Source organism: Antechinus flavipes, chromosome 1 (genome assembly GCF_016432865.1).
Source record: "Antechinus flavipes isolate AdamAnt ecotype Samford, QLD, Australia chromosome 1, AdamAnt_v2, whole genome shotgun sequence".
In the NCBI taxonomy this organism is placed as follows: domain Eukaryota; kingdom Metazoa; phylum Chordata; class Mammalia; order Dasyuromorphia; family Dasyuridae; genus Antechinus; species Antechinus flavipes.
Genome location: NC_067398.1, coordinates 685,111,325 through 685,136,191, shown reverse-complemented (window position 1 = coordinate 685,136,191; position 24,867 = coordinate 685,111,325). Strand labels below are relative to the sequence as shown.

The window sequence follows — 24,867 nt, the reverse complement described above, 5'->3', positions numbered from 1 at the left end:
CAAGACAATTTAAAAAGACTCATGATGGAAAATGCTACCCACATTCAGGGAAATTACTATGGAGTCTGAATGCAGTTTGAAGCATATTATTTCTACTTTTATTTTTCTTTCTCATGGTTTGCCTCTTTTGTTTCTAGTCTTCTTTCACAACGTAATTAATGTAAAATATTTAATATGATTGTTCATGTACATTCTATACCATATTGTTTGCCTGTCTTAGGGAGAAGGGGAGAAGTGGAGGAAAAAAACTGGAACTCAAAATCTTATAAAAGTGAATGTTAAAAACTACTTTTACATGTAATAATTGGAAAAAATAGAATGCTATAAAGTAGTAAAAAATTTTTTTTAATTTTCAATGACATTTAGTTCTTCATGTTCAGTTCTTCAACTTATTCACAGTTCTTCAAATATCTTAAAATGGATATTAGGACTGATAACTGAAGCAAAGACTCTCCCAAAAATATCAGTATTAAACATTTACCTAAAAAGGAGTTAAACTTTCAAACTTACCTTTTAACTTAGCTCTAATTTTATTAGCAATTTTCTTGATTTCTTTGTTCAGTTCTTCCAGCTCTTCCTTTGTCCCTTAAAAAATAAAGTATAATCTGAGATATAAAATTTAGAGACCAACAGTAAACATTAAAGAAATCTAATACCATATTTGTTATTTCATAAGCTACATCACCAATGCTGTACATCACCCACAGAAGATAAGGCACAAATAATCCAAGTGAGACCTACTCCAAAAACAGAGCTCTAAACCTTCTTGGGGTTATTCAATCATCACCATGTTTTCTAGATACCCACCTAAAAAGGCAATCATCACTAAGACCTACTGTACAGGGCACTTGGTAACACTGGACCAACCAGCTAGTTACAAGGATATTTTCCAAATGGCAACCCACACCAACCTCTAAGCAGGTGCAAACCCAATGTGATGTTAACATCTGCACGCAGTCTTTCATATATTGACTTATTTAATCCTCATCATACCCTATGGAGGATCTCTCTCTTTCAGGTGAGAACACCAAAATACAGTGAAGTCTCTGATGGCCAAGGTGAACCAAGGCCAGCACCCAGAGCCCAAGCCTCTCACCACAAAGTCCTTTCACCAGATCTCACTGCCTAAGCCCCGATAATCCTGTTACCCTACACTTACTCATGTCCGTTGTGCACCAAGCACGAGACCAATAGCTGCTTTAGCCAGGAAACCATTCCACGGTTCCTGCCTTTCCCTTCCTTCTAGCTGTTTCTTGTAGCTGCTTGGCAAATAATTTGGGATCAAATTAGACAATGACTACAGGTTTCTGTCTTCTATGGATCCTAAATAAGGAGGAGTACCTATGATCTCTAATAGTCAACATCTGTCATAGATCCCTCAATGGTTAATGCATTCATTAGCCAAGTGAGATAGATAAAAGTTAAGACTACTGATGACAGGTGTATCTAGAGTGAAATGCTATAAAAATAGAATATTTAGATAATAATAAATGTTGGAGGGGATGTGGGAAACTAGGACACTAATACATTTTTGGTGGAATTGTGAACTGATCCAACCATTCTGGAGAGCACTTTGGAATTATGCCCAAAGGAATATAAAACTGTGTATACCCTTTGACCCAGCAGTGTTATTACTGGGCTTATATCCCAAAGAGATATTAAAGAAAGGAAAGGGACCCACATGTGCAAAAATGTTTGTGGCAGCCCTTTTGTAGTGATAAGAAACTGGAAACTGAATGGATACTCATCAATTGGAAAATGATTGAATAAGTTATGGTATATGAATGTTATGGAATATTATTGATCTATAAGAAATGATGAGCAAGGAGATTTCAGAGAGACCTGGAGAGATTTAGATGAACTGATGCTAAGTAAAATGAGCAGAACCAAGAGAACATCATACACAGCAACAAGAAGATTATGTGATGATCAACTGTGAGGGATATGACTCTTTTCAACAATGAAGTAATTCAAAGTAAATTCCAATAGATTTGTGAAGGAAACTATGGAAACTGAATATGGATCACATGGAGACAATATTTTCACCTTTTTTATTGCTTTTTTTTTTATTCTTTCTCATTTTCCCCCCTTTTCTTCTGATTTTTTTAATGCAGCACGATAATTGTGGAAATATGTTTAGAAGAATTGCACATGTTTAACCTTTGTTGTTTAGGCTGAAGGGGGAGAAAGAAAGGGAGGGAGAACCAGGTAAAACAGTGAACATAATGATTAAAATAATGTTAAATTGAAAAAATGAAAACAAACAAAATAGAATGCTAAATAATTATAATAACCAAGTCTATTCTTACAGAAGAGATGAGGAAAAAGCCCCTCCATTAAAGATGTGATGGACTTCAAGAATAAAACAATTCCAGTATTCTCATTATCAGTATGTTGGTTAGTTTTGGTAATAATAATAATTTATTTTCTTTCTTTCTTTTTTTGGTTATAAGGGATGACTTGCTGAATAAGGGTGGAAAAGATAACTGGAAATTAAAGTAATATAAAAACAAATGATTTCAATGAAATTTGGAATATCTTAAAAGACACAGCAAAATAGAAGTGTATTATTCAACAAAACTAAACCCACACTAAAAAAACCAGAGATTCATATAAGAAATTAAGATTCATAGAATCACTGAATTTCAAGTACAAAAGATATTAAAAAATCATCAAGTTTAATCCATCTGAAAAGCAACCAAAAAATCTCTACCACATAGACAACAAGTGGTCATCCCACCTTTGCTTTTAGACTCCAATGAGGAAGAATCCAATATTTCCCAAAAACAGCCCGGGCTACTTTCGGCTAGCTCTTCCTTTCCTTAAATCAAGTCTAAATTTGCTTCTACAAATTCTAGCTCTTTTTCCTAACTTGGCCACATGGGGGCATGCAGTACAAGCCCAATATCTTTGGATTACATCACAACTCTGAAAATGCAGTACCCACTCATGGTTTTTCCTTTTCCAAGCTAAACACCCTCAGCTCTTTGGACAAATCCTCATATGATGTGATCTCAAACCCCTTTAAAAAGCCCTGTTTGCCAAACTCTCAGGTTAACCGATGTCCTGACTAAAATGAGAAAGTCAGAACTAAGCACAACAGCTCTGCTCAGGTCTGATCAAGGCCAAGTACAGTGGGGCTGAAGCCTCTGTAGGGTTGGTCACATGATAGCCGGGCTTTTTTTGGCTTTCACACCACAGAGCTGACTCACACTCAGACTGCAGTCCACTAACAGGCCCAGTTCTTTATGGATAAACAGATGTCAAGCCTCCTCCTTCTAATACTTGTGAAGTTTATTTCTGGTACACCAGAGTAGGAATAAATGTATCAGATTAACTTCATTGTACTAGGTTTTCCTCAATGTTCTTTTTGGTTCCTTAGGCTGAGATCCAAGGTGTCAGCCAACTTTCCCAGACTTGTGCTCTGATGAGCACACCATCTAACCTTTATCGAAGTACGTCATTGATAGAAACCTGCCAAGCAAAGCTGCCGGTCAGTCAATCAACAGCATTTATTGAATGTTTACTATGTGCCAAGTGCTGCAAGCCAAGGGGAGAGTCCAAGAAAAGGCTCAGAACAGAGAGAAAGAATACCACATGTAAGGAAAAGCAAATGGGCTGGGGCTGCTGGGTCAAAAAGAACACCCGGAGGAATAAAGTGTAAGAATGTTGATGAATAGGAAGGAGTCATGCTGCGAAGGGCATGAAAGGTCAATCAGAAGATTTTATATTTGCTCGCTGAATAATAGTTAAGTCCTCGGAAGTCTGCAGAATGGGGAATGATTATTTTGGTCGCTGAGTGGAGGACAGATTAATGTCATAATAATATAAAATTTCATGGAGTATTTAGAGAAATAATTTATCCTATTAACCAATATCAAATGAATTACAAAGCATGGCGACAAGCTCACCAAAGAAGTTTGCTCTAGCATGTCTAAATGGAGGAGGAACTTCCTATAAGTAATAAGTTGTCCCAATGCTCCTGTCTGCAGATGACAGTGTGAAGGCCACATCAAGCCTATGATGCTACTGGACTTCCTCCTCCTAATTAAGATCCATAGTCATTCAAAAAAGATCAGCCTTAATATAGAAATATGTTTTGTATGGCTTCACAGATATAAAGGGCAATCATATTGCTTGATTTCTCAGTGGATGGGGAAGGGGAAGGAGAGAATCTAGAATTCAAAATAACTCATAGATTTAAAAATGAATATTTTTTAAAAAAGGATCAGCCTCATATTACCCAGAGAAAAATAAGCAAATTCACACTGCCATATTATGACTTGCAGTTGGAATGGCAGCCCATCTGTTTGTCCTGCAAAAATATCTTGAACAGGCATTTCAGATGGACGATGAGCTGGACCCAGAATTGGGACAACTGGCTGGATCACAATTGTAAAAGCACAGAATCCTGAAATGATTCTCTGCCATTTTCTGTTGCAAATACTCTCAACTAATGTCAGGTCTACTACATGGATATGAACCATGGAAATATTGTGGTCTCAGGAGCACCAAAATTGTAAATGACAAGAATGAAGGACATTTGAAAAAAATATATAGCAGATATCCCGTGGGCAGCTAGGTGGCAAAGTGGAGAGAGCCCTGGGCTTGGAATCAGGAAGACTTGTCTTCATGAGCTCAAATCTGGCCTCAGACACTTACTAAACAGGTGACTCTGAGCAAGTCACTTAGCCCCCTTTCTCTCAAATCTTTACCTCGAAAGGCAAGCTGGAGAAGAAAATGGCAAACCAATTTCCTTGCCAAGAAAACTGCAAAGGGTCACAAAGAATCGGAGATTGTTAATGGCTAAAAAACCACAAACACTGCGCACAGTTTGAAGCATGCTCCCAAAGGTGACTTCATATAAGGTGAGGGATAAAAGGCAGGTAGATAGAGGTGACCATAAAGGAGATGAATAAGCCCCACTGGGAAAGGCCACAAACAGATATCCCAAATGGAGCTCTGATTTCCATCAAACGTTAGATCCAGAAGATCTTCTGTAGAGGATTTATAGGAGGAAGAATGTGAGGGAGAAATTAACACCATCCCAGAGCACAAAGTTTATGTTCAGGAGCTTCTCTACAACCATATCACAAGACACAAATAAATCCTCAATCAATTAGGGAGACACAATAGGGTCTGGGGTCATTGGATGAAAGATATTGCCCAGACACATCTGAGCATTGGATGAAAGATATTGCCCAGACATAGCTGGGCAAAAGAAAATGCTCAGCTTATACTTAAAAGCAAGACACTGTTCACAGTCCAATGGAGGCACTAAGCCTCCAGCAGAAAGCTAGCAGCAGGGCACAGGGTGGGGAGAATTTGATCTCCTCTCCCTCCGGACACCCTCCATGTCATTAGCTAGGAATCAGGAGCAGAGACACAAACTGGGAATGGAGAGAATCTTTCAAGGAAAGAGGCCAGCCAGGGATGTCCGCAGCGGGGACGTCAGCGAAACAGCCCCAAAAGGAGCAGACCCTAAGACCCCAGCAGAGCAGCGTTAGGACTCCATGAACAAGAGGCTTTGCCAAAAGTGTCACTTTGAACCCAATCTTCTAGATACGGTGAAGAAGTCCGGCATCTAGGGTAGGGAGAGCATTTCAAACAACTCTCGCTACCCTATCCTAGTAAAGCCTTTGTTCAAAGCTAAATAACTGTACTGATTGGTTTTTTTTTCAGTTAAGCAAAACCTGCCTTCTCCCGTCCTCACTTCTCTCCTACCCCACTCTCGTCAAAAAAAAGAAAGAAAAACAAAGCCTTTTTAACAAATCTATAGAGAGAAGGGAAATGAATTCTGTTGTTGGACCTATTCAAAAGATATACTGCACCCTGAGTCTACCACATACCTGAAATCCTTGAAATATAAGATAATTCTTTGATCATTGTGTAGATCAAAGTTCCTAAGGTTTTCAAAGCTGTTTGTTTTTACAATATTTTTGTTACTGTGTAAAATGGTCTCCTGGTTCTGCTTATTTCACTTTGCATTAGTTCATACAAATCTTCCCAAGCTTCTGAAATTCCCTTCATTCCCTGGTTTGTCTTGGCAGGTAGACTTTCAAATACTTTAGATTGTCTGCAGTTAACTTAAATGGAATTACTCTTTCTGTCTCTTGCTGTTGAACTTAAGAAATCACATATTATTAAGAATTTTTATATTCTATGCTATTTATTTATTGCATAAAGTGTTTCCCAAATATATATTAATCTGGTCCAGCATGTGGCTTGTTTGACTGATACCTCTATCTTATCAGTTGCAGAACAGGTTCCCATCTGCACAGTAGAGGGAGGTTCCTCACTGTGACTTCCCTATACTAATGAAATCAGCAGCTCATTACAAAAGAAATATTTTTGAAAAATCATTACTTGAACAAAGTGATGCAAAATGAAATGAGCAGAAATAGAAAAACAATGAACATAGTAACAGCAACACTGGGTGAATAAAATAGAAAAGAATGTGAAGCATCTCCTAAGGAAAAAAATGATGTTGAGTGAAATGAGCAGAACTAGAAGATCATTGCACACAGCAACAGCAATATTATATGACGATCCATTCTGATGGATGTGACTCTTTCCAACAATGAGATGATTGAAGCCAGTTCCAATAATCTTAGGACAAAGAGAGCCATCTACACCCAAAAAGAGGACTGTGGAGACTGAATGTGGATAACAACATAACATCCTCAGTCTTTTTGTTGTTCACTTGCATTTTGTTTTCTTACTCATTTTCTTTCCCTTTTGATCTGGTTTTTCTTGTGCAGCAAGAGAACTATATAAATTGTTTATACATATTGGATTTAACATATATTTTAACATACATAATATATATTGGATTGCTTGCCATCTAGTAACAAGAAGAAAATCTGAACCACAAGGTCATTATGCAAGGATCAATGTTGAAAAATTACCCGTGAATATGTTTTGAAAATAAAAAGCTTAAATAAATAAATAAATAAATAAACAAACAAATGAATAGATGAATAAATAAATAAATAGGCTAACCAAACTGGGGAGGTTGGGGTCGGGGAGGGGAAAGAAAAACAACTGGTTTGGAGAACAATCAAGCAGAGAAAATATAAGAATAATTCAGACTATCTGAAAACTAAGCTCAAAAAAAAAAGAATCTTGATACTATAAGAAATAATTAGAGACAATTTTCTTCAAGTGTTACAGCAAGAGGAGAAAATAGAAATAAAAAAACCCACCAATCATTAATTGAAAGAATTCCTAAAAGAAAACTTACAAGAATATCGTAGCCAAATTCCTAAACCCCCAGCTCAAAAAAATGTTACAACAACAACAAAAAACAATTCAAATATGGCAGAACCACAATTAGAATTACACAAGACCTAGCAGCAGCTACACAAACAGACCGAGTCTTGGAATATCATATAGAGAAGAACAAAAAAATTGGAGTTGTGGTCAAAAATAACATACCCAGCAAAGTTAAGCATAATCCTGAACAACAACAAAAATAGAGATTCAATAAATTGCCAGGATTTCAAGATTCTGTTGCAAAAAGAATGTAAAAATTAACAGAAAATTTAACATATAAGATAAAGACATATAAATATCAAAGACTAATTATAAGAAACCCAATAAAGACAAACTGTTTCCTTTAGAGTGTCATTCGTCATTGGGTCATTCGTAAGAAAGATTGGGGTAGAGCTAAGTGGAATGTGATTCTAAAAAGCAAAACTATGGAAAAAAAGTAAAAAAGAGTAATAATACAAATGAGGTACAAGAGGAAGAATAGATATTGAGGAAATAAATGGAGGAGGAGGGTGATAGTTCTGGAACCTTAACTGTCATCAGAAATAGAGTAAAGAGGGAACAATACCTATATAAGTAGAAGGGCCTAAGTTTTCTAAATGCAGAAATAAGAGGCTAAAGGGATAGAGAAGGGGGAAGAAGATAAAAGAGAGATTTTTAAAGGGAACTCTACTTACATCAGATTTTGGTTAAATAGAGAATAAATAATAATAATAACAATAACATAAGTAATAATAATAACACTAAGAGAATAAGAAATAAATAATATTTAAGAAGGGAATAGAAGTCTTCTATTCTAAAGAACTAAGAGGGTGATAGAACAGAACAAGGGGAGACTATAGAAAGGCTGTAATTAACAGGAATAGGCTAAAATGTATAGATTAATAGGAAGGAGATAAAGTAAACATATATATCTGGAAGACTATAAAAGTCTTCTGAATTCAGATAGAAACAAGAAGACAAAGGAAAAGGATAAGGGAGAGGATAAGGGAGGACTTCTTGGAGGGAGGTAGGTTAAGTATCATGATCTCTAACTAAGTTAAAGCTAAAATAGATTTAATAAAAATAGAAAAATAGGGAAATACATTACATACCAATCATATTAATCAATATTGTTTTAGACTATTTAAAATAAGCAGACCTACTTCCTAGCTGTGTGACCTGAGGCAAGTCACTTAACCCCGGCTGCCTCAGCATGGGGGAAAAAAAAAAAGACATCATCAGATTGGAATATTGTTGTAGTGTAGGAAATGATGAGTTGGCATTAGTAAAATATTGTAAATATTATTTAATTTAAAAATATTGTAAATTAATAAAATATTAGTAAAATATGAGGACTTATGAAGGAAGACATTACCCACTTTCAGAAAAAGAAGGACAAACAAGCAGGGTACAATCTTATCTAAATGCATGTAAAAATAAACGTGTGTGTGTGTGTGTGTGTATGATTATAGATATGTATGTATATGGAGATGTTTGTATATGTATGTGCATATGTGTATATGTGCATATACATGTGTCTCCATGCTTATTATAATATTCTTGGGGGAGGGGGAAAAAGGGAAGGGAAAAAGAAGAAAAAAAAAAGAATAAAGTAAAAAGTGCACAACAAAGAAAGAAAATCTACAAGGAAGCAAAGAAAAGATGGACAGCTCAGAACATAGTATGTAGTATTTATTATATAGCTTTTTTAATATGGAAATTTAATGTTTTATATTTTGAATTCTCTCATGATCTGCTATGTATATGACAATGTGTTTTTTTCTTCTCAAAAAAAATTTGAAAAATTAAAAAGTCATTACAAATTGAAGGCAAAGTGAAATGACCAGAAACAGGAAAACACAGTTACTTACTTGCATCTGGATTTGGTGCTGAGAGGATGATGCTGTGATTTTTTTTTACTTCTTCAACAATCTGTGCTATTTTGGAGATACTATTTCTGATCTCTTCAACCTGGGAAAAAAGATGTTGGTATGTTTAAAGTTACTATGTTTTAATGCAGTATTTCAGAAAATAAATTTTCAAGTTAACCTGAAAAATAAAAGACTAAATGGGAGCCACTTTCTTACTTTCCTTATTGATATTCTTTGATTTAAAAGGACAAGCGATATGTCAGTACATGTAAGATTTTCTCTTCTGGTTAAGGCAACATCAATGACAAGCACAAATTAAACAATGAAGTATAATTTCCAGTGAAGGATCAGATAATGATAATGAATAACATTTAGAGAGTTCCTACAATGTGCCAGGCACTGGGCTAAGCATTTTACATATATTCTCATATTTGATCCTCATAACAAACCTGGAAGGGATATATTATCCCCATTTTCCAGATGGGGAAATTGAGGCAGACAGCTCTTGAATAATATGCCCAGAATAAGAGAGCCAGTAAATATCTGAGGCAAAATTGGAATTCAAGTCTTCCTGACACCAAGCTCAGAAATCACTTAGCTGTCCATGTACAGTATTACTGGCTCTCCTAGTTAAAGAAAGAAAAATATTTCAATCAAATAGATGAGGTACTATGATCATCAGTATCAATCAGAGAATTAAGAGTACATATTTACTACACATTCCTGCAGAGGCCCAAATTAATCTCAACATTTCTAAAAATAATTTATTCATTATCAAGTTTGGGCTAAATGGGTTAAGAGCTAATCATAATTGTACTGCTGACAAGGCACTATCAACTTTCACCAAATATTAGGATCTTGACAATCAACAATATTATCCATTTCATAGGAACTCTCTTAAATAAATTATTCACGTTAATATTCATGTAGCATGGTTTCTAGGCTAGCACTGTGGCATAAACTGGCTTATTCTGGTCAATGTTTTTACTTAGTAACTTCCTCTATTTAAGGGAAGGAATCAGTTTTATCTCCAAAACTCACATGATAGAGAATATTCAAATGTAAAGGGCTGCTTATTTTTGCTAACAGTAATTTCCTACACTACAATGTCTTAGTTGTGTGCATGGGGAACCTGGGCTGTTGAAGGTCTAAAAGCAGGACGGAGGCTATGGCCAGGGGCAACAAAGTGAACGTGCTTTGGGTAAAAGTCTAGCAATAAGTCAGGTTCTTATCATCTGAGCACCAACCCACTCAGTTCAGAACTGACACGTTCAGAAAGCCCATCACCAGAAATCTGGTGTCTAGCTGATGGGCATTTTTTAGGTCATGGGAATTCAAGAAGACCATTTTCTAAGGTCACAGGATTTTATCTTAAAACTAGAAAAAAATCTCTCCGGAGGATCAAGTCCAAGACTCGTTTTATACATAAGAAAACTGAGGTCTAGAGAAGCAGAGTTGTCATAGACCATGAGATTCAAAATTCACAACTGAGAGCCAACGGGATTGCAGATGTAACTGAAATTTTACCTCAGAAGAAACTGAGGCACAAGGGGGTAAAGGGCCTGTCCAAGAGATCCCAGGGAGAGCCAGGACTTGAATCGTCGGATTCCAAACAAATGCTCTTCCCGCTGCCCTCTGTTACCGCTCTAGCACTGTCATTACAGGGAGGTAAAACTAACGGAGTAATACGTATGTTTACCTATCTCATGGGTCAGTGTTACTTTTTAAAAATTGACATCGAGGTGCCGTGTTTCCCTCTGCATATTCTGTCCCCTGCTTTGTTCTGAGGCTGCAGCAGCTTACTATCCCTTGGAACAGTCCCCAAGAACCCAAGGCTAAGCAGAAAGGACTCTGATATCCATTAGTGGAGAAAGCGCTCCCATGGATGAAAACGCCTTAATGACAATTCTCATTTTACACATAGCTTGTGGCACTTCTGTACTCTTTCACTGATTAATAGCATATATTAATTTAACTATTCACATAAAAGCAAATTAAATATGAACAAATATTTTTCAAAAGTTTACCATATTAAAACAAAGGTTTGTATATAAACAATGATAATTTTTTAATTCCTTTACACACAAGTGCACACTGACAGTGCCAGCCGTAAAAACCTCAGCTATGCTCTTACCTTTCCAAAAAGAAACGCAATTGTAAGCTTGTGGCAGAGGAAGCATTAACAAAAGGTTCTATTAACTCTGTCTGTCACCATCATGTGCAGCAACAACCAGCTGTAGACCTAAGGATTTCATATCAGCACCCTCAGGATGACTGCAGTGCAACCATCTATCATTTACTCAGGTTCATTATTAATAAGAAGCAGATCTTTGCCACTCCCATTACAAATTATATTCACTAAAAGGGGATTTCCACCAAGTCACAACTTTTCTGCACTGTGCTATATATTATTTTTAAAAGCTAAATGGCATTTTCATAGAATGGATATCTACCATAGCAAATACCTTTCTATATTAATCTCAATAGTGATTTTTTAAAAGCAGTCAATTTGTTCACAATCAAATCAGAATAAGAGTTCACCTTATAAAACTAATTATTGTTAAACTAATAGCAATTTCTTAATATAGTGATAACGTGCTCTTATTATTCACAGTGATGGCAAAGACTCCAACTGAAAAGTATTCAATGAATTAATGCATCTTTTCACTGAAACTGAAAGTTTTGACAGCAAAACTTAACATTATATAAAATTCATTTTTTCAAGAAATGTATTTTAAAACAATTAAGTGGGGCCAACTATTTTACAGATATTAAGAACAAGGCCCTACATAAATAATGACATCTCACAAAAGAGATACAAAAGACTCTTATAAGTCAGTAAAAGGAAACAATACGTTGTAGAAGCTGGCTACAAGAGTGAAATCAGAAAATCAGATACTTTCTAATCCATGTTAATATCAAATAAGTCATCTTTATTTTGATATCTTTAAATTTCATATTTTCTTCATTATATGAAAATAGCAACTACCTGGTTGAATTGAATGGTATTGGGAACTTACTATGTAATTAAATCCATATATATCAGGAAATGCATATATTGTGGAAAATCAGTACCTCTACTGTTGAAAATGTATCCGGAATGCTAATATCCATTAGTATGAATTTAGTAACAAAAATAGTAATGGAAGTAACCATAATTCAAAGTATTCCAAAATAGTGTAATTCTTTCCAAAAAGAAGTTTGATTAATCTTCATGTATGACTAAAACTAGCATTTTTAAAAATGAAGCTTTCAGAAAAACAGAAAATCAAATTAACACATTAGTTCTTGATATTCAATGAAGCCAAGTTATCTGCTTAAAGGTTAACTTCAAAAGATGGAAACCATATCTAATTAAACATTAATTAGGTTGAGTGATGTGAAAACAATAAAATCCATGTTTTCACCATATATTAACTAATATTATGACTTCTAATTACAGAAATTTTATTCAAATAGCAACTTGTCAAAATACTATATTCTGTTTATTATCATTTTCATCTGAGAACTGCATACTTACAAAAACCTCTCTACATAAACAAAATCATAAGTTATCTGTTCTTTTAAAGCATCTTACTTGGTGGAAGAAATCATCCATAAAATGGTCCTTCTCAACGACAACAGTTGTTTCTCCATCTTCATTAGTTTTACACTGAAACAAGGATTTAAAAGATCAGACATACTAGGAGATGCATCAGCTCAGGAATCAAAAAACGCAATTTGTAAAAATATTTTACTCATTTAATTAGAACCCCAAAATGTAACCAACTGGAGGAAGAAACAGGTAGAAGGGACCCCACACTGGCTTGGGAGTCAGGAAGCTCTGACATCCAATCTGGCCTCAGACACTTCTAAACTGTTAATCTCAGGCAGATAACTTTACTTCTAAAGGTCTCAGTTTCCTCATCTGTAAAATAAGGGAGTCTGAAGTTCCTACAGCTTCAAACTCTCAGAATTGGATTCTGCAGCCCTTGGAAAATCTCCTGGCTGGGGGAAAGAAGCATGGAGAACCAGGAATTCAAGTGAACAGTATCAGCTGAACAGCTTGGAAGCATGAATTTTTATCTATGTAAATACGTTCATCTTCCTTTTGTCTTCAGGTATCCAAAATAAATTTAACTTTGTCTCCTCTTCTCTCTAGAGACATCAATAAGGACAAAGACCATCAGCTAACTTCTATAAAACACTTGTTAAAACCATTTTCTCAAAAATCAACTAAAATTTGGCAATTTTTTTCCCAAAGGATTATTTCTCATCACACTAAAAATTAAAACCATGCCTTTGGTGAGAAACACCCCAACCAAGCTATTAAGAAGCAAAATCAAGTAAATAACAATAATTTCTAAGTATGGATCAGAAACAGACTTTTAACAATTGATATTTTTATAGGAATATGGGGCAACTTTTCATTACAACCAACCTTATTTATTAAATTCTTATTGTATACAAAAAGTATATTGTATATACTAATACTATGCTAAGGAATATAAGAAATAGAAAAATAGAAAAAAAGGAATAGAAAATAAAAATAAAAGATATTCAGAACCCAAAATCTTTCCCTTTAGACCCTCATATCCCCCAATACTGTTAAGACCCCCACCATCCTCCCAGTCTCTCAAGTTCCCACACCCTAGGAGTTACCTTGGACTCCTCACTGTCTCTCACCCCACCATACCCATGATGTTGTCCAGGGCTGTCGATCTCCCCTCTGCAACCTCTCTCCTACATCCCCTTGTCTTGCCTGGTGCAGAATCTCATCATCTCATACTAGATTCCTGCAAGAGTCTGTTGGAGAGTCTGCCTGGCCTTGAGCCTCTCTTCTATCCAAGTGATCTTCCTAAACTACAGGTCTGACCCTATGATCTCCCTACTCAGGAGAGTCTGGTGGCCCCTTCTTAGCCCCAGGAGCAAATACAAAATGTTCTCTTTGGCATTCACTTTCCAATCATCTCCCTGACCCTTCATTTCCATCCTGTGACAATCATTTCCAGCCTCCCTCTTTTAGCTTGGGACATTTTCTCCAGCCTCTCCCATCCCTGAATGCACTTCCTCCTTACACCATCTACCTACTTCGAGTTCCAACTAAAATTCCACCTTCTACAGAAAACCTTTCCCAACCTTTCTTACTTCTTGCTCCTTCTAGATCTTAATTATTTCCATTTAGCCTGTAAATAGCTTGCTTTGTAAAAATCTGCTTGCATAAAGTCTCCCCCATGAGATTATGAGCTCGTTGAGGGCAGGAGCTGTATCCTTTCTGTATCCCCTGGCACAAAGTAGGAATGTAAAAAATATTTCCTAGGAGTTCTGATAATTTTTGCCTAAAAGAAATCAGAGAATCTCAAAACTGGAAGACTTCAAAGGTCATTAAGTTCAACCCAAACTGAAGCTCTTGTTCCCCTCTGCACCAAGGCCTGAGCAGTCACGAGAGAGAGTTTTATATTCTATCTGGATAATAACTTGATCATACAATTCAGTCCAACAGGAACTTGCCATGGGGAGGAGAGGGGGAGGGAGGCAGGACAGGCTTTCTGGGAGAATGACCCTGGAGGTGAACACCAAGGCAAGTCCATGAGGCAGAGGAAAGGAAGGAGGAGGGTCTTGTGGGCCTGGAGCCTAGGCTGGGTGGAAACACCAGGCTGGGAGCTAGAGCACCATCTCTGGGGTACAAGAAGGCCAGCAGGCCTCCAGCTTAGGACTGCATGAAGCCTGGAAAGACAGAATCCCTGCTTTAAAGCTGCAGTCATAGGAGCGTCCCTAATTGCTACCCACCATTACTCAGCATCCTCTCCTCCTTTGAAGTTCCCTCTATTAAACTCTCCCACCCTTTTCCAATTATGGCGGCTGTGGTGCACCAGTGCCTGGGTCACTTCCCTTCCTTTCTCAAGTTCATCATCCTGCTCATCTTGTTCTTCCTCAATTATTGCCCTTATCCTGGAAGACTCCAATATTCAAGTTGGCCCTTCTTTAAGCCCCTCACAGTGCTGGTCACACCCCAAACCACTACTAGTCACATGTTTCCTTTCCTCCATCAAAAACTCAGATATTTCTCTATTTCAGCTCTTCACCCTCATCCAGCCTCTCGTGTCTCCTAGGACATTACCCCAGCTCTGACCTCAAGTCTACACTGTCCCCTGTTATCAAATCCTTTGTCCCCTTCCCTGTGCCACCACAATCCCATCTGACTCCCATGATGCACCTCCATTGTTCCTAGTCCCTCCAAACCTCTCCATTTCACCAAGAGCACCAGGCAGCTCCTAGGTTTACAGCCTCAGCTTCGTGCTCAATTGTACTAGACGATCCAAAAGCTGCCAATTCCTGTACTTTTTCTATCTCACACAATCACCACATTAGTTAAGGACCTCACCACATCTCCCCTGGACTAAGATCAGTCTCTCTTCTCAAGTATCTCACCCAAAGCTACTTTCCTTAAGCACAGATCTGACCATGTCACTCATCCCACTGCAGTGTTGCCTCTGGGTCCCTCTCAATGGAACACAATTCACTTGTGTATCCAGCATCACCTCCCCAGGGCCACAGCTGTTTCCAGAACAAAGGGCACAGCATCTTTGGGAGTCCCTGGGGAGGACACAGCCAGCATTCTGCCTTTCCTTTCTTTTCTTCCTTCCTTGATATCTTGGGGTTCACAGGCCTTAAAACCAAATTACTTTGGTTTGATTGGCCAACAGAAGTATTCAGGCCAAGCCTCTGTGATGTTTTGGCCCTGATTGCCTCAGAGTGAAGGTAAATAGCCCCAGACCAATTCCTTTTTTTCTAGATAAAAAAGGACATTCTTTGTCTGATTTCTTTCTTGCCCAGCCTTAATCACCGATTGGGCATTGCCTCAATTAAACTGAGACCTGTTATTTTAATCTTCACTTAAAAAGGCCTGATCTCCCCTGGAATCCAGGGCCATCTCCGAAACTCTTTCTAGCCACTGTATCCAGATATCGGACCTTGCCTAACCCCCCCTCATTTTGATCCAACTCACTGCATGTCATGGCATCCCCTCCTTGACGTCCTGGTCCCTTTGAAAATGAGAACAAACAACAACAGGATCAAATTATAAATTCCTCTCTTTACCCTTGGCTGCCCCATCCTAACTGTCTGCCCTCACTTAGGCATCCCAGGCTCCTTTGGTCTCTCTCTCCCTGACAGCACTCACCTCCTGCTTCTGGGCCTTTGCACTGGCCGGGTCTCCTACCTGGCATGCCCTCACTCCTCCTCTCGGCCCCAGAGAACTCTCTTTCTTTCAGGCACATTTCTAGTGCCACTTATCTGGAAAGCCCATCCAGATCCTCCCCTCTCCCCCAGAAGCTGGTGCCCTGCTTCTCTATCCACTTTGTTTTAAGAGGAGCTCTAATCCAGCTCCCTCATTTACAGAAAGAAAAACAGGCCCAGAAAGGTCAAGTATTTTCCCCAAAGTCTCTTAGGCAATAAGGGAGGAAAGCAGCAACTGACTCTGGATCCTCGCCCTCCAAGTCTCCTGTTCTTTGACTGTAAAGCTCTATTGGCCGACTAGAAAAGTTTTAAAAGCCAAACTGAAAAGAATTCTTATTTAATACTGGAGATAAAAAGGAGCTGCTGGAATATATTGAACAAGAGGCGTCCCAGGGTTAGATATATCTTTAAGAATATAAATTTAACATCTGTTTGGAAGATAAGAAACACGAGGCAATCAAAGAGTTGATGTGATCAGAGTGAAGAGATTAACTGAAGAAGGAAAAATGTACATCACAGTATAGCAAGGACAACTGTAACATAAGATAGGGGAAAAAAGAAGGTGCTAAACTGAAATTACTGTCTATTAAAAGTCATGTAATTTAAAAAGTCCATGACAATGTCCACTGGTCGAAACACTAAAATTCTATAATAGAAAATGAGGCAATTGGAAAATACATGGTGTAGGGAAATGTTTTCAACTCTTTCCTGAGACAGACTACAGAAATTGACTAACATCAAACTAATCCTATGAAAGCTCAAGTTGTGATGTGTTCCAAACTTTCCAGTTACCTCTGGTATAGTCCCAAAGACAAGGAATCTAGAATGAATCTGGCTGGTCCTAATCCGTTCAGTTTAGTTTAAAACTGGACAAAATATGAAAATATTCTTAAATTTCACCATCAACTGTATGAAAAGTATGTGAAAAAGAACAACTTCATTCATTCTGGTCCTAACTAGAGCTATATCAATCTGACTATGTTTGAAAGGCTAATTACCTTCTCATTGTTCTCACTCTTTAGCCTAGTGAAACCCATACTTATTGAGAAATTTGTCTGAGTAAATTATCTCTACTTAACGTAGCTTAAAGGAATTGGGGAGGAAAAAATAGAGCTTGGGCACCTTAAATGTCCTAGTGTCTTTAAATAGATGAAGGATGTTTATATCAATACTGAATGACTGTTCAAGAACAACAGGCTTGTTATCAGGATGATGAAACCCACGATGGGAAACCATAGGAGACTATCTGGATCTCTCCTTCACCCTTATTTGTACAAAAACTATTTTGTATAGGAATCAGAACGAGAGATCTCTGCAAGAGTCTATTGGAACCTTCTGGGTCTATACACCAGGATGACACTATTTACCCACCAGCACCCAAAGGGGCATCCAGCTGGATGGTGAGGAGTTGCACTGAACCATCACTATTTTCTTACGGATTTTTGAGGTATATTATTTGGGTTAGGGAACACCCACAGAAGGGTTTGGTGATTAGTTTGGGGGTCATTTCTTACTGGGGGGGGGAGGAAGGGGGACGGGAGAGAGGTGGTATCATAGAGAAGGAACTCCATCGTATGAAATAACTACCTCAACACCCATTTAGGAAAGGTGCCAACCATGCTTCCCCTCACCCCCATCCTACCTTCCCTCACCTGTCACCTTGACCCTGACCCGGATCATTCCCCTGCCCCCAGAAACCTCTGTCCCCAGTACTGCACTCATGATTGTACTCCCTCAGCCAAAACCATCATTTTAGAAAGGATTCTTGCTAAGCTTCTCTGGTTCCTTAATTCTGTGTGTGTGTGTGTGTCTGTCAGTCTCTCTCTCTCTCTCTCCAGCTCCCTTTATCTGCTGTCTCATCCTATTAAGATATAAAGGGTAGAGATTGTCTGAAGGGGATAGGGTAGAGGCCATCTTGTTTTATTTGTACGCCTACCATTTAGCACAACACCTGGCACAGAGTGATCGATAAACTCATTTATCAAACACTGAATGAACCCTAACTTATTGAACTAAATGGTTAATACAATTTTCCTTTTAGTTTTCATATTATAGGATATAGTATGAAGAACTGAATTCCATCCCCAGTAACACTATCACTTATTGGTTATCTCTGCCATTAGACCATAATTTCTTCATCTGTCAAATGAAAGGTCCATCTACTTTATAAGGTAGTTATAAAACTGAAAAAAAAAAAAAAGATAATTTAAGTGAAAGCATTCAGTAAATTATAAAGTGTTTCACAAATAATAAATGTGCCAACAGCTTAAAAGAAAAAACCTACAGTGATTTAAAGACTACTGCTCCTCAGATCTTTCAATGATATCTCCCTTTCTGTTAAGGGATCATGATCAGGCTTGTCAGCCAGGATCACACTCTTGGAATCATCCTTGAGTCTTCCCATTCCCTCAATACCAATATCCAAATCCTACTGATTCTCCTGCCCCATCATTAACCTCCCTCTTGCCCCAAGGGAACACCCTTCCACATCCACGCTACCTGCTGCAGACTGACTCCCCAGGCCCCTGCTTCAGGCGTTCTGGCCATTCTTTGTTCACGACATTCCCCACCCCTCCCAGGGCTTCTGCACCCAGCTGGGACTCCAAATGCCAGGGGTCCAGCTTCTTCTCCAGCGTCGCCTCCTTCCTGAGGTATCCCCCAGACCAGCTGCCATCGCCTTCCTCCCATCTGCACTGACACTGTAGCCCACCTATGTGCACCTGTCCAGACCCAGACCTTCACTAGAGTAGCAGGCCCCTCTGTGAAGCAGAGTCTTGCCAATTCTCCCGGGGTTCTGAGAGGTGCTCATCTGGGGTCACACAGAGAGTTCTGGACCCGTCTTCCCCTACAGCTGCCTCCCCACTTGCTTAACGTATTCTAGCATTCACGCAGAGTACATATAGGTTATCAGAGCGGCCCAGGAGAAAGGCCTCCCAGGCTGGAGCTTCCCGTCTCAGCGAAGACGAGGATGAAACGGAGCAAGAACATTCAGCGGGAAATAAGCAGGACAGGGAAGGCCCTCGGTCCATCTCACATAGATATAGGGGGTCCTCAAAGGCTGGGACCGGCCCTGGAGTCAGAGGCCCAATTCAAATCCACTTCTGACATGCACTGCCTGGGTGACCTTGGGCAAGTCAACTCAGCCTGAATTCTCTCCTCTGTAGGATGCACAAAAGGCACGAGGCCCTCCAGTGAGGATGAGAGGCTGTCTCGTCTCCCGCAGCCAGAAGTCTCTTCCTCGTTGCCAGTTTCCTTTGGTTCTTGGTTCTCCAAGGACAGCAGGGAGATGACGCCATGACAGGCAAGTGAGGGAGGGCTGGGCAAGGTCACCAATCTCACTCTGCCTCCGCAACCAGCCGCCTTTTGAAGATAAGGTCTCCAAGGGGTGTGAGAAGCCTTTCCCAATCTTGTCCCCTCTGATTACCACCAGTTTAGCCTGGCTGCAGTTCGTATGGACACGGCTGTTTGCATGCTACCTCTCACTAGACTGGGTGCTCCTTGAGAGGAGAGACTGTCTTTTGTATCCCCAGGGCTCAGCACAGTGCCTGACACATAGGAAGCACTTGAATGCTAATTCACTAGGATAACCCATTCTTCCCACACCAGATAAAAATGAGCACAAACTGAACAAAATAAAGAGCTGTCAATTCTATTCTGAACTAGCCACGCTCATTCTAGGGCTTCACCCCCTTACCTGGAATCTTCTCAGCTTTGGGGGCTCCGAGCAAATTCAGACTCTCCCATAAAGCCTTCCCTGTCTCTTCCAGTCCGCACAGACATCTCCCGTCTTGGAATTCTTACTGCATACATCACTCCTTCTTGCCTTACTAGACTAGGCAGGGAACAGGAGTCCCTGATTCCAGGCTGGCATTTTGTCCCCCTGTTAAGGGCCAGGTCAGTTCTCCAAGAGCATCCACAGCTGTGGATCATAGCATCTGAAGGAGTTGCAGGGCAGCCTTTGCTGACACAGGGGTTGCGAACTGGGAACGAGATAAACTGGAGGCAGAGGGAAGAGGAGAGAGGTCAGACAAGGCAGTTGCCTCTCAGTCAGAGAGGTCAGAGAACGGCCACTGCCTCTTAGTCTCCTTGTACCATCCTCTCACAAGAGGTCCATTCTGGGTTGGATCTCCAGCAGCCACTTTCAGGTGGTTCCCATGTATTCCAACATCCCCCAACTTCCCATAGGGTGACTGTGACTTCTGTGGCTCTTCTATGCCCCCACTCTTGTTGCAAGCTCTGCACCTGCCATCCTCTCCTCCTCTTTGAAATCTGTATCACTGCGCTCTCAAACGCTCCCCGGGTGCTCCATCCTCGGCCCTCTGAGGCCAGCCCGCTGGGCAGGGGTTGGACCAAGAGAAGAGCAGCTTAAGAAGCCTCATCCACGGGAAGTGCCCAGAGGATGCTTTGTTTGGCCTGCAATCAGGCAGGCAGGACTCGTGGTCTGGACAGCCAGAAGGCCCGCCCACGTCAATGAGACTTCAGATTTTTAGTTACATGACTAATACTCTCTCTCCAGTTGTGGTGGATAGAAAGCCAGGAGACGAGGGGAATTTGTCAACCAATCCAACAAGTACCATTTATCTATTATGTATAAACAACGGGAGGAAGGAGGATGACCATGACAATGACAAGGCCTAGAGATGTAAATATGAACCTTTGACTCCTATTAACCAGATGATGAGGGTCAAGCCACTTAATGCCTCAATTTTTCCATCTTAAAAAAATGGGAATAGTAGGAATTAAATGAGATTATATGTAAAGTGGGACAGTTTGGTTCAATGGTGGAGGGGGCAGAGAACAGGCCTGGAGTCAGGAAAACTCATCTTCCTGAGTTCAAATTTGGCCTCAGACCTTATGTGTTTGTGTGACTCTGGGCAAATCACTTAATGCTGTTTGTCTCAGTTTCCTCATCTGTAAAACGAGCTGGAAAGGAAATAGCAACCCTCCCCCCACCCAGGATGTTTGCCAAGAAAACTCCAAATGGACTCATGAAGAGTCAGACAGGACCGAAACAACAGAGCAATACAAAAATGCTTTATAAATCATAAAGTGTTATATCATGTTGCCATTATTATTATTACTGCATTCTGTAAAGGAAAAACATGTATGGACAAAAGTATAGATGCACCACATATTAATTAAATTAATTAAAGAGCATTTCTGAAATGTTCAAGCTGTTGTGGATACTGCTATGTATGAAAGACAAAAATACAGAAAAGAAGACACTCCCTGCCTTTAAGGAGCTCATAGCTGATATTTTCACAGGGAACCCCACCACGTAGAGAAAATGGTGACCAGAGAGGAATTGTGGCGGGGGAAGTCACAGGGATGGGAGTGGAGTCATAATGTAACTGAAACATCTCCACCAGGAACACTGGTGCCGAATCCCAGAAGCAGAGATGGAAAATTGGGGAGGAAAAGCATCTGCCTGGGGAAGGAGAGGACATGGCACCGAAGTGGCCAGAGCAGCAGGAGGGCTCTGAGTCAGACTGGATGTCGTGGACTCTATCAGTCAGGAACAGGCCCAGGGCACCGGAGCCAGTGCTGGGGGAAGCTAAGGCACAGCAGCAGCCGGGCATAAAGGTGGCCAATAAATCCATCAGGATGATTTTCAGAGAGGAAGGGGACCAGTAAAGGTCTGATGCGGAAGGTAAGGCTCAGCTGAGATGTGAAGGAGCCAAGAGGGAGAACAAGGAGGAACTCCACGGGAGGCAGGAGTTTGTGACTGTACAAAGGCACGGAGCCTTGGGATGGGAGTGAGCTTTCTGAGGAACAGCACGTTCTCCCAGTGTGGCTAGAAAGGGAGTAATGCATACTGAGCCTGGGAAGGACTGGAGCCAGATTGTGAAAAAGAGAAGTTTGTATCTGATCCCGGAGGAAGCTCCGGACATGTCCTGCCCGGGGGATGGGGGGACCAGCCCTGGGTCAGAAAGGTCACTCTATGACTGGAGAGCTTGGCTTAGTGTGAGGAGAGAGGGGCCTGAACTGGAAGAGTGTGCAAGTGAGGGGAAGGACCCACTGTGAGCCACGCTGTGGAGGGAGAATCCACCAAATGTGACACCTGAAAGGCAGTGAGGAAGAGGAGGAATCTTCGACGTTCTGAGGAGGGGATCTGGAGGAAGAACGACGTCAAAACACGGATGTCCGGAAGAGATTGGAGAAGGGGAGTTGGACGTATCCACAACATAATACTAAACCTCCAATAACACGCTGGTCCATCTGCTGTAAAGCTGAACTCCCACACTCTCCTCTCTGGGGTGTCTACCCCCATGCAAAACCAAAGGTCTCTGAAAGCAGAGACTGTCTAGGAGGCTTATTGGTATCCTGCTTAACTAATCCTGCTCTGTCCTATTCTATCCCTATTGTACCCAACTCCCCCTAAAAAATTATCAATAAGGAAGTGGAGCTCAAGAGATCCCAGGACTGGATATAGAGAGAATAATGATAATAGTAACAATAATTATTATTTATGTTGTGTGTTAAGATTTATAAAGTGCTTTACATTGGCTATCTCCATTTGATCTTGACAACAACCCTCTGTGGTAGGTGCTTACAGCAATCCCATTTCACAGATAAGGAAACTGAGGCTTGAGAATGGTTTTCTTAGCTTATCTAAGGTCACATAAGTGTCTCAGACAGGAAACACCACCTAGCTGACTCAGGTCTCTTTGGAAATCCTCTGCAAAGACATGCTATCTAAGCCTATGAGAGCCAATGATATAGCTAGTAGTGACATGGGGATCCTTCTCCCCAGTCCAGATGTCCTCCAGCCTGCCCGGTTTGGTCCCTGGGGCTGGCTCCCCTTTACTCTAACCATTCCCTCTCAGCTCTCAGACGTTTCGGAGGATCCACCATCCCACCAGACCTCCAGAGCCCAACCACTCTCCTCCTCCCCATCTCTCTCTCTAAGAGAACTGTAATCAAATCACCACTACCTTTCCCCTTGAAAGCTGGTGTCAATGGACTGCTTCACTGCCCAATTTCCCATCTTTGGGACCTATGACCATAATACCACTTCCTAGTCAGTGTTCCCCAGTGTTGTCTCCGCAACAGAATGCAAGCTCCTTGAGAGCTGACCTAGATCAAAGACCAACAAAATGGGCAACCTAAGAATGGTTTTCATCTTTTTAAATAAAGTTTTGCTTTTTAAAAAATATAACAACTATTCTTAGCTCATAGGCCCTATAAAAAACAGGCAGTTTGCAGACCCCTTGGTCTACATTTTATTATCTCTATGTCCCTAGCATTTTAGCATAGTACTTACTTAGTACACAGTTAATTCCAATTCTGTGCCACAGTGGAAAGAGTTCTAGACTTGGCATCAAAAATACCTGAATTCAAATCTGGCTGTGTGACCCTAAGCAAGCCTGTTTTCCTCAGTTTCTGTAAAGTGGGGGTAATATTGGCAACTACCTCCCAAGATTGATGTGAGGATTGTAAATTACTTTGCAGAGTGCCTGGCATATAGTAAGCATTAAACAAGTGTTGGAGACAGCTAGATAGGTCAGTGCATTCAGTGCTGGGCCTAGAGTCAGGTTTTCCTGAATTAAAATTTGGCCTCAGACACTTTCTAGCTGGATGACCCTGGACAAGCCACTTAAGCCAGTTTGCCTAAGTTTCTTCAGCTGTAAAATAAGCTGGGAGAAGAAAATGGCAAACTACTTCTGTATCTGTGCCAACAAAGTAAAGTCATTACATGCAAAAATGTTTGTAGCAGCCCTTTTTTGTAGTGGCAAGGACATGGCAAATGCGTGGATGCCATTAAGAATGGCTGAATAAGTTATAGTATATGAATATAATGGAATATTATTGTTCTATAAGAAACGATGGGCAGGATGATTTCAGAAAGACCTGAAAAGACTTTAATGGACTGATGCTGAGTGAAGTGAATGGACCCAGGAGATCATTGTATGCGGCAACAACACAATGATAATCAACTGTGATGGACTTAACTTTTTTCAACAGTGAGATGAGTCAGGCCAATTCCAAGAAACTTGGAATGGAAAATGCCATCCACAACCAAAGACAGAAGAGTGGAGACTGAATGTGGATAATAACATAATATTTTCACCTTTTTTTGTTGTTTGCTTGGGTTTTTTTTTCTTTCACTTTTTTTTTCCCTTTATGATCTTATTTTTCTTGTGCAGCATGTGGAAATAAAGAATTGCACATATTTAACCTATATTGGATTACTTGCTGTCCAGGGGAAAGGGGAGGTGTGGAGGGAAGGAGAAACACATGCAACACAAGGTTTTGCAAGGATGAATGTTGAAAACTATCTTTGCATGTGTTTTGAGAAATAAAAAGCTAACAACAAAAAAAAAAAAGCTATTATAAAAAAAAGAAAATGGGGTCATGAAGAGTCAGACATAACTGAACAACAATAGCAAACTACCCATTACTGCCAAACATTGTGCTAAACAGTAGAAATACAAGACAGTCCCTATCCTCACATTCCAATGGAGTAACTATAAGTAAACAAATATGTACAAACAAGCTATGCTGCTGCTGCTGCTGTTGTGTC

General features: G+C 39.9%; 1 protein-coding gene across 5 annotated transcripts in view; it reads right to left on the bottom strand.

The window, feature by feature from the left end:
• Positions 1-24,867, bottom strand: part of STX2 (syntaxin 2) — a 49,917-nt gene that overhangs the window by 18,486 nt on the left and 6,564 nt on the right. For all 5 annotated transcript variants that reach the window (XM_051972602.1, XM_051972598.1, XM_051972600.1 and 2 more), the window contains exons 2-4: positions 12,703-12,777; positions 9,126-9,225; positions 511-585 (exon numbers count right to left, since the gene is read on the bottom strand). In XM_051972602.1, the coding sequence (XP_051828562.1) occupies positions 511-585; positions 9,126-9,225; positions 12,703-12,777 (250 nt within the window). The remainder of the gene's footprint in view (positions 1-510; positions 586-9,125; positions 9,226-12,702; positions 12,778-24,867) is intronic.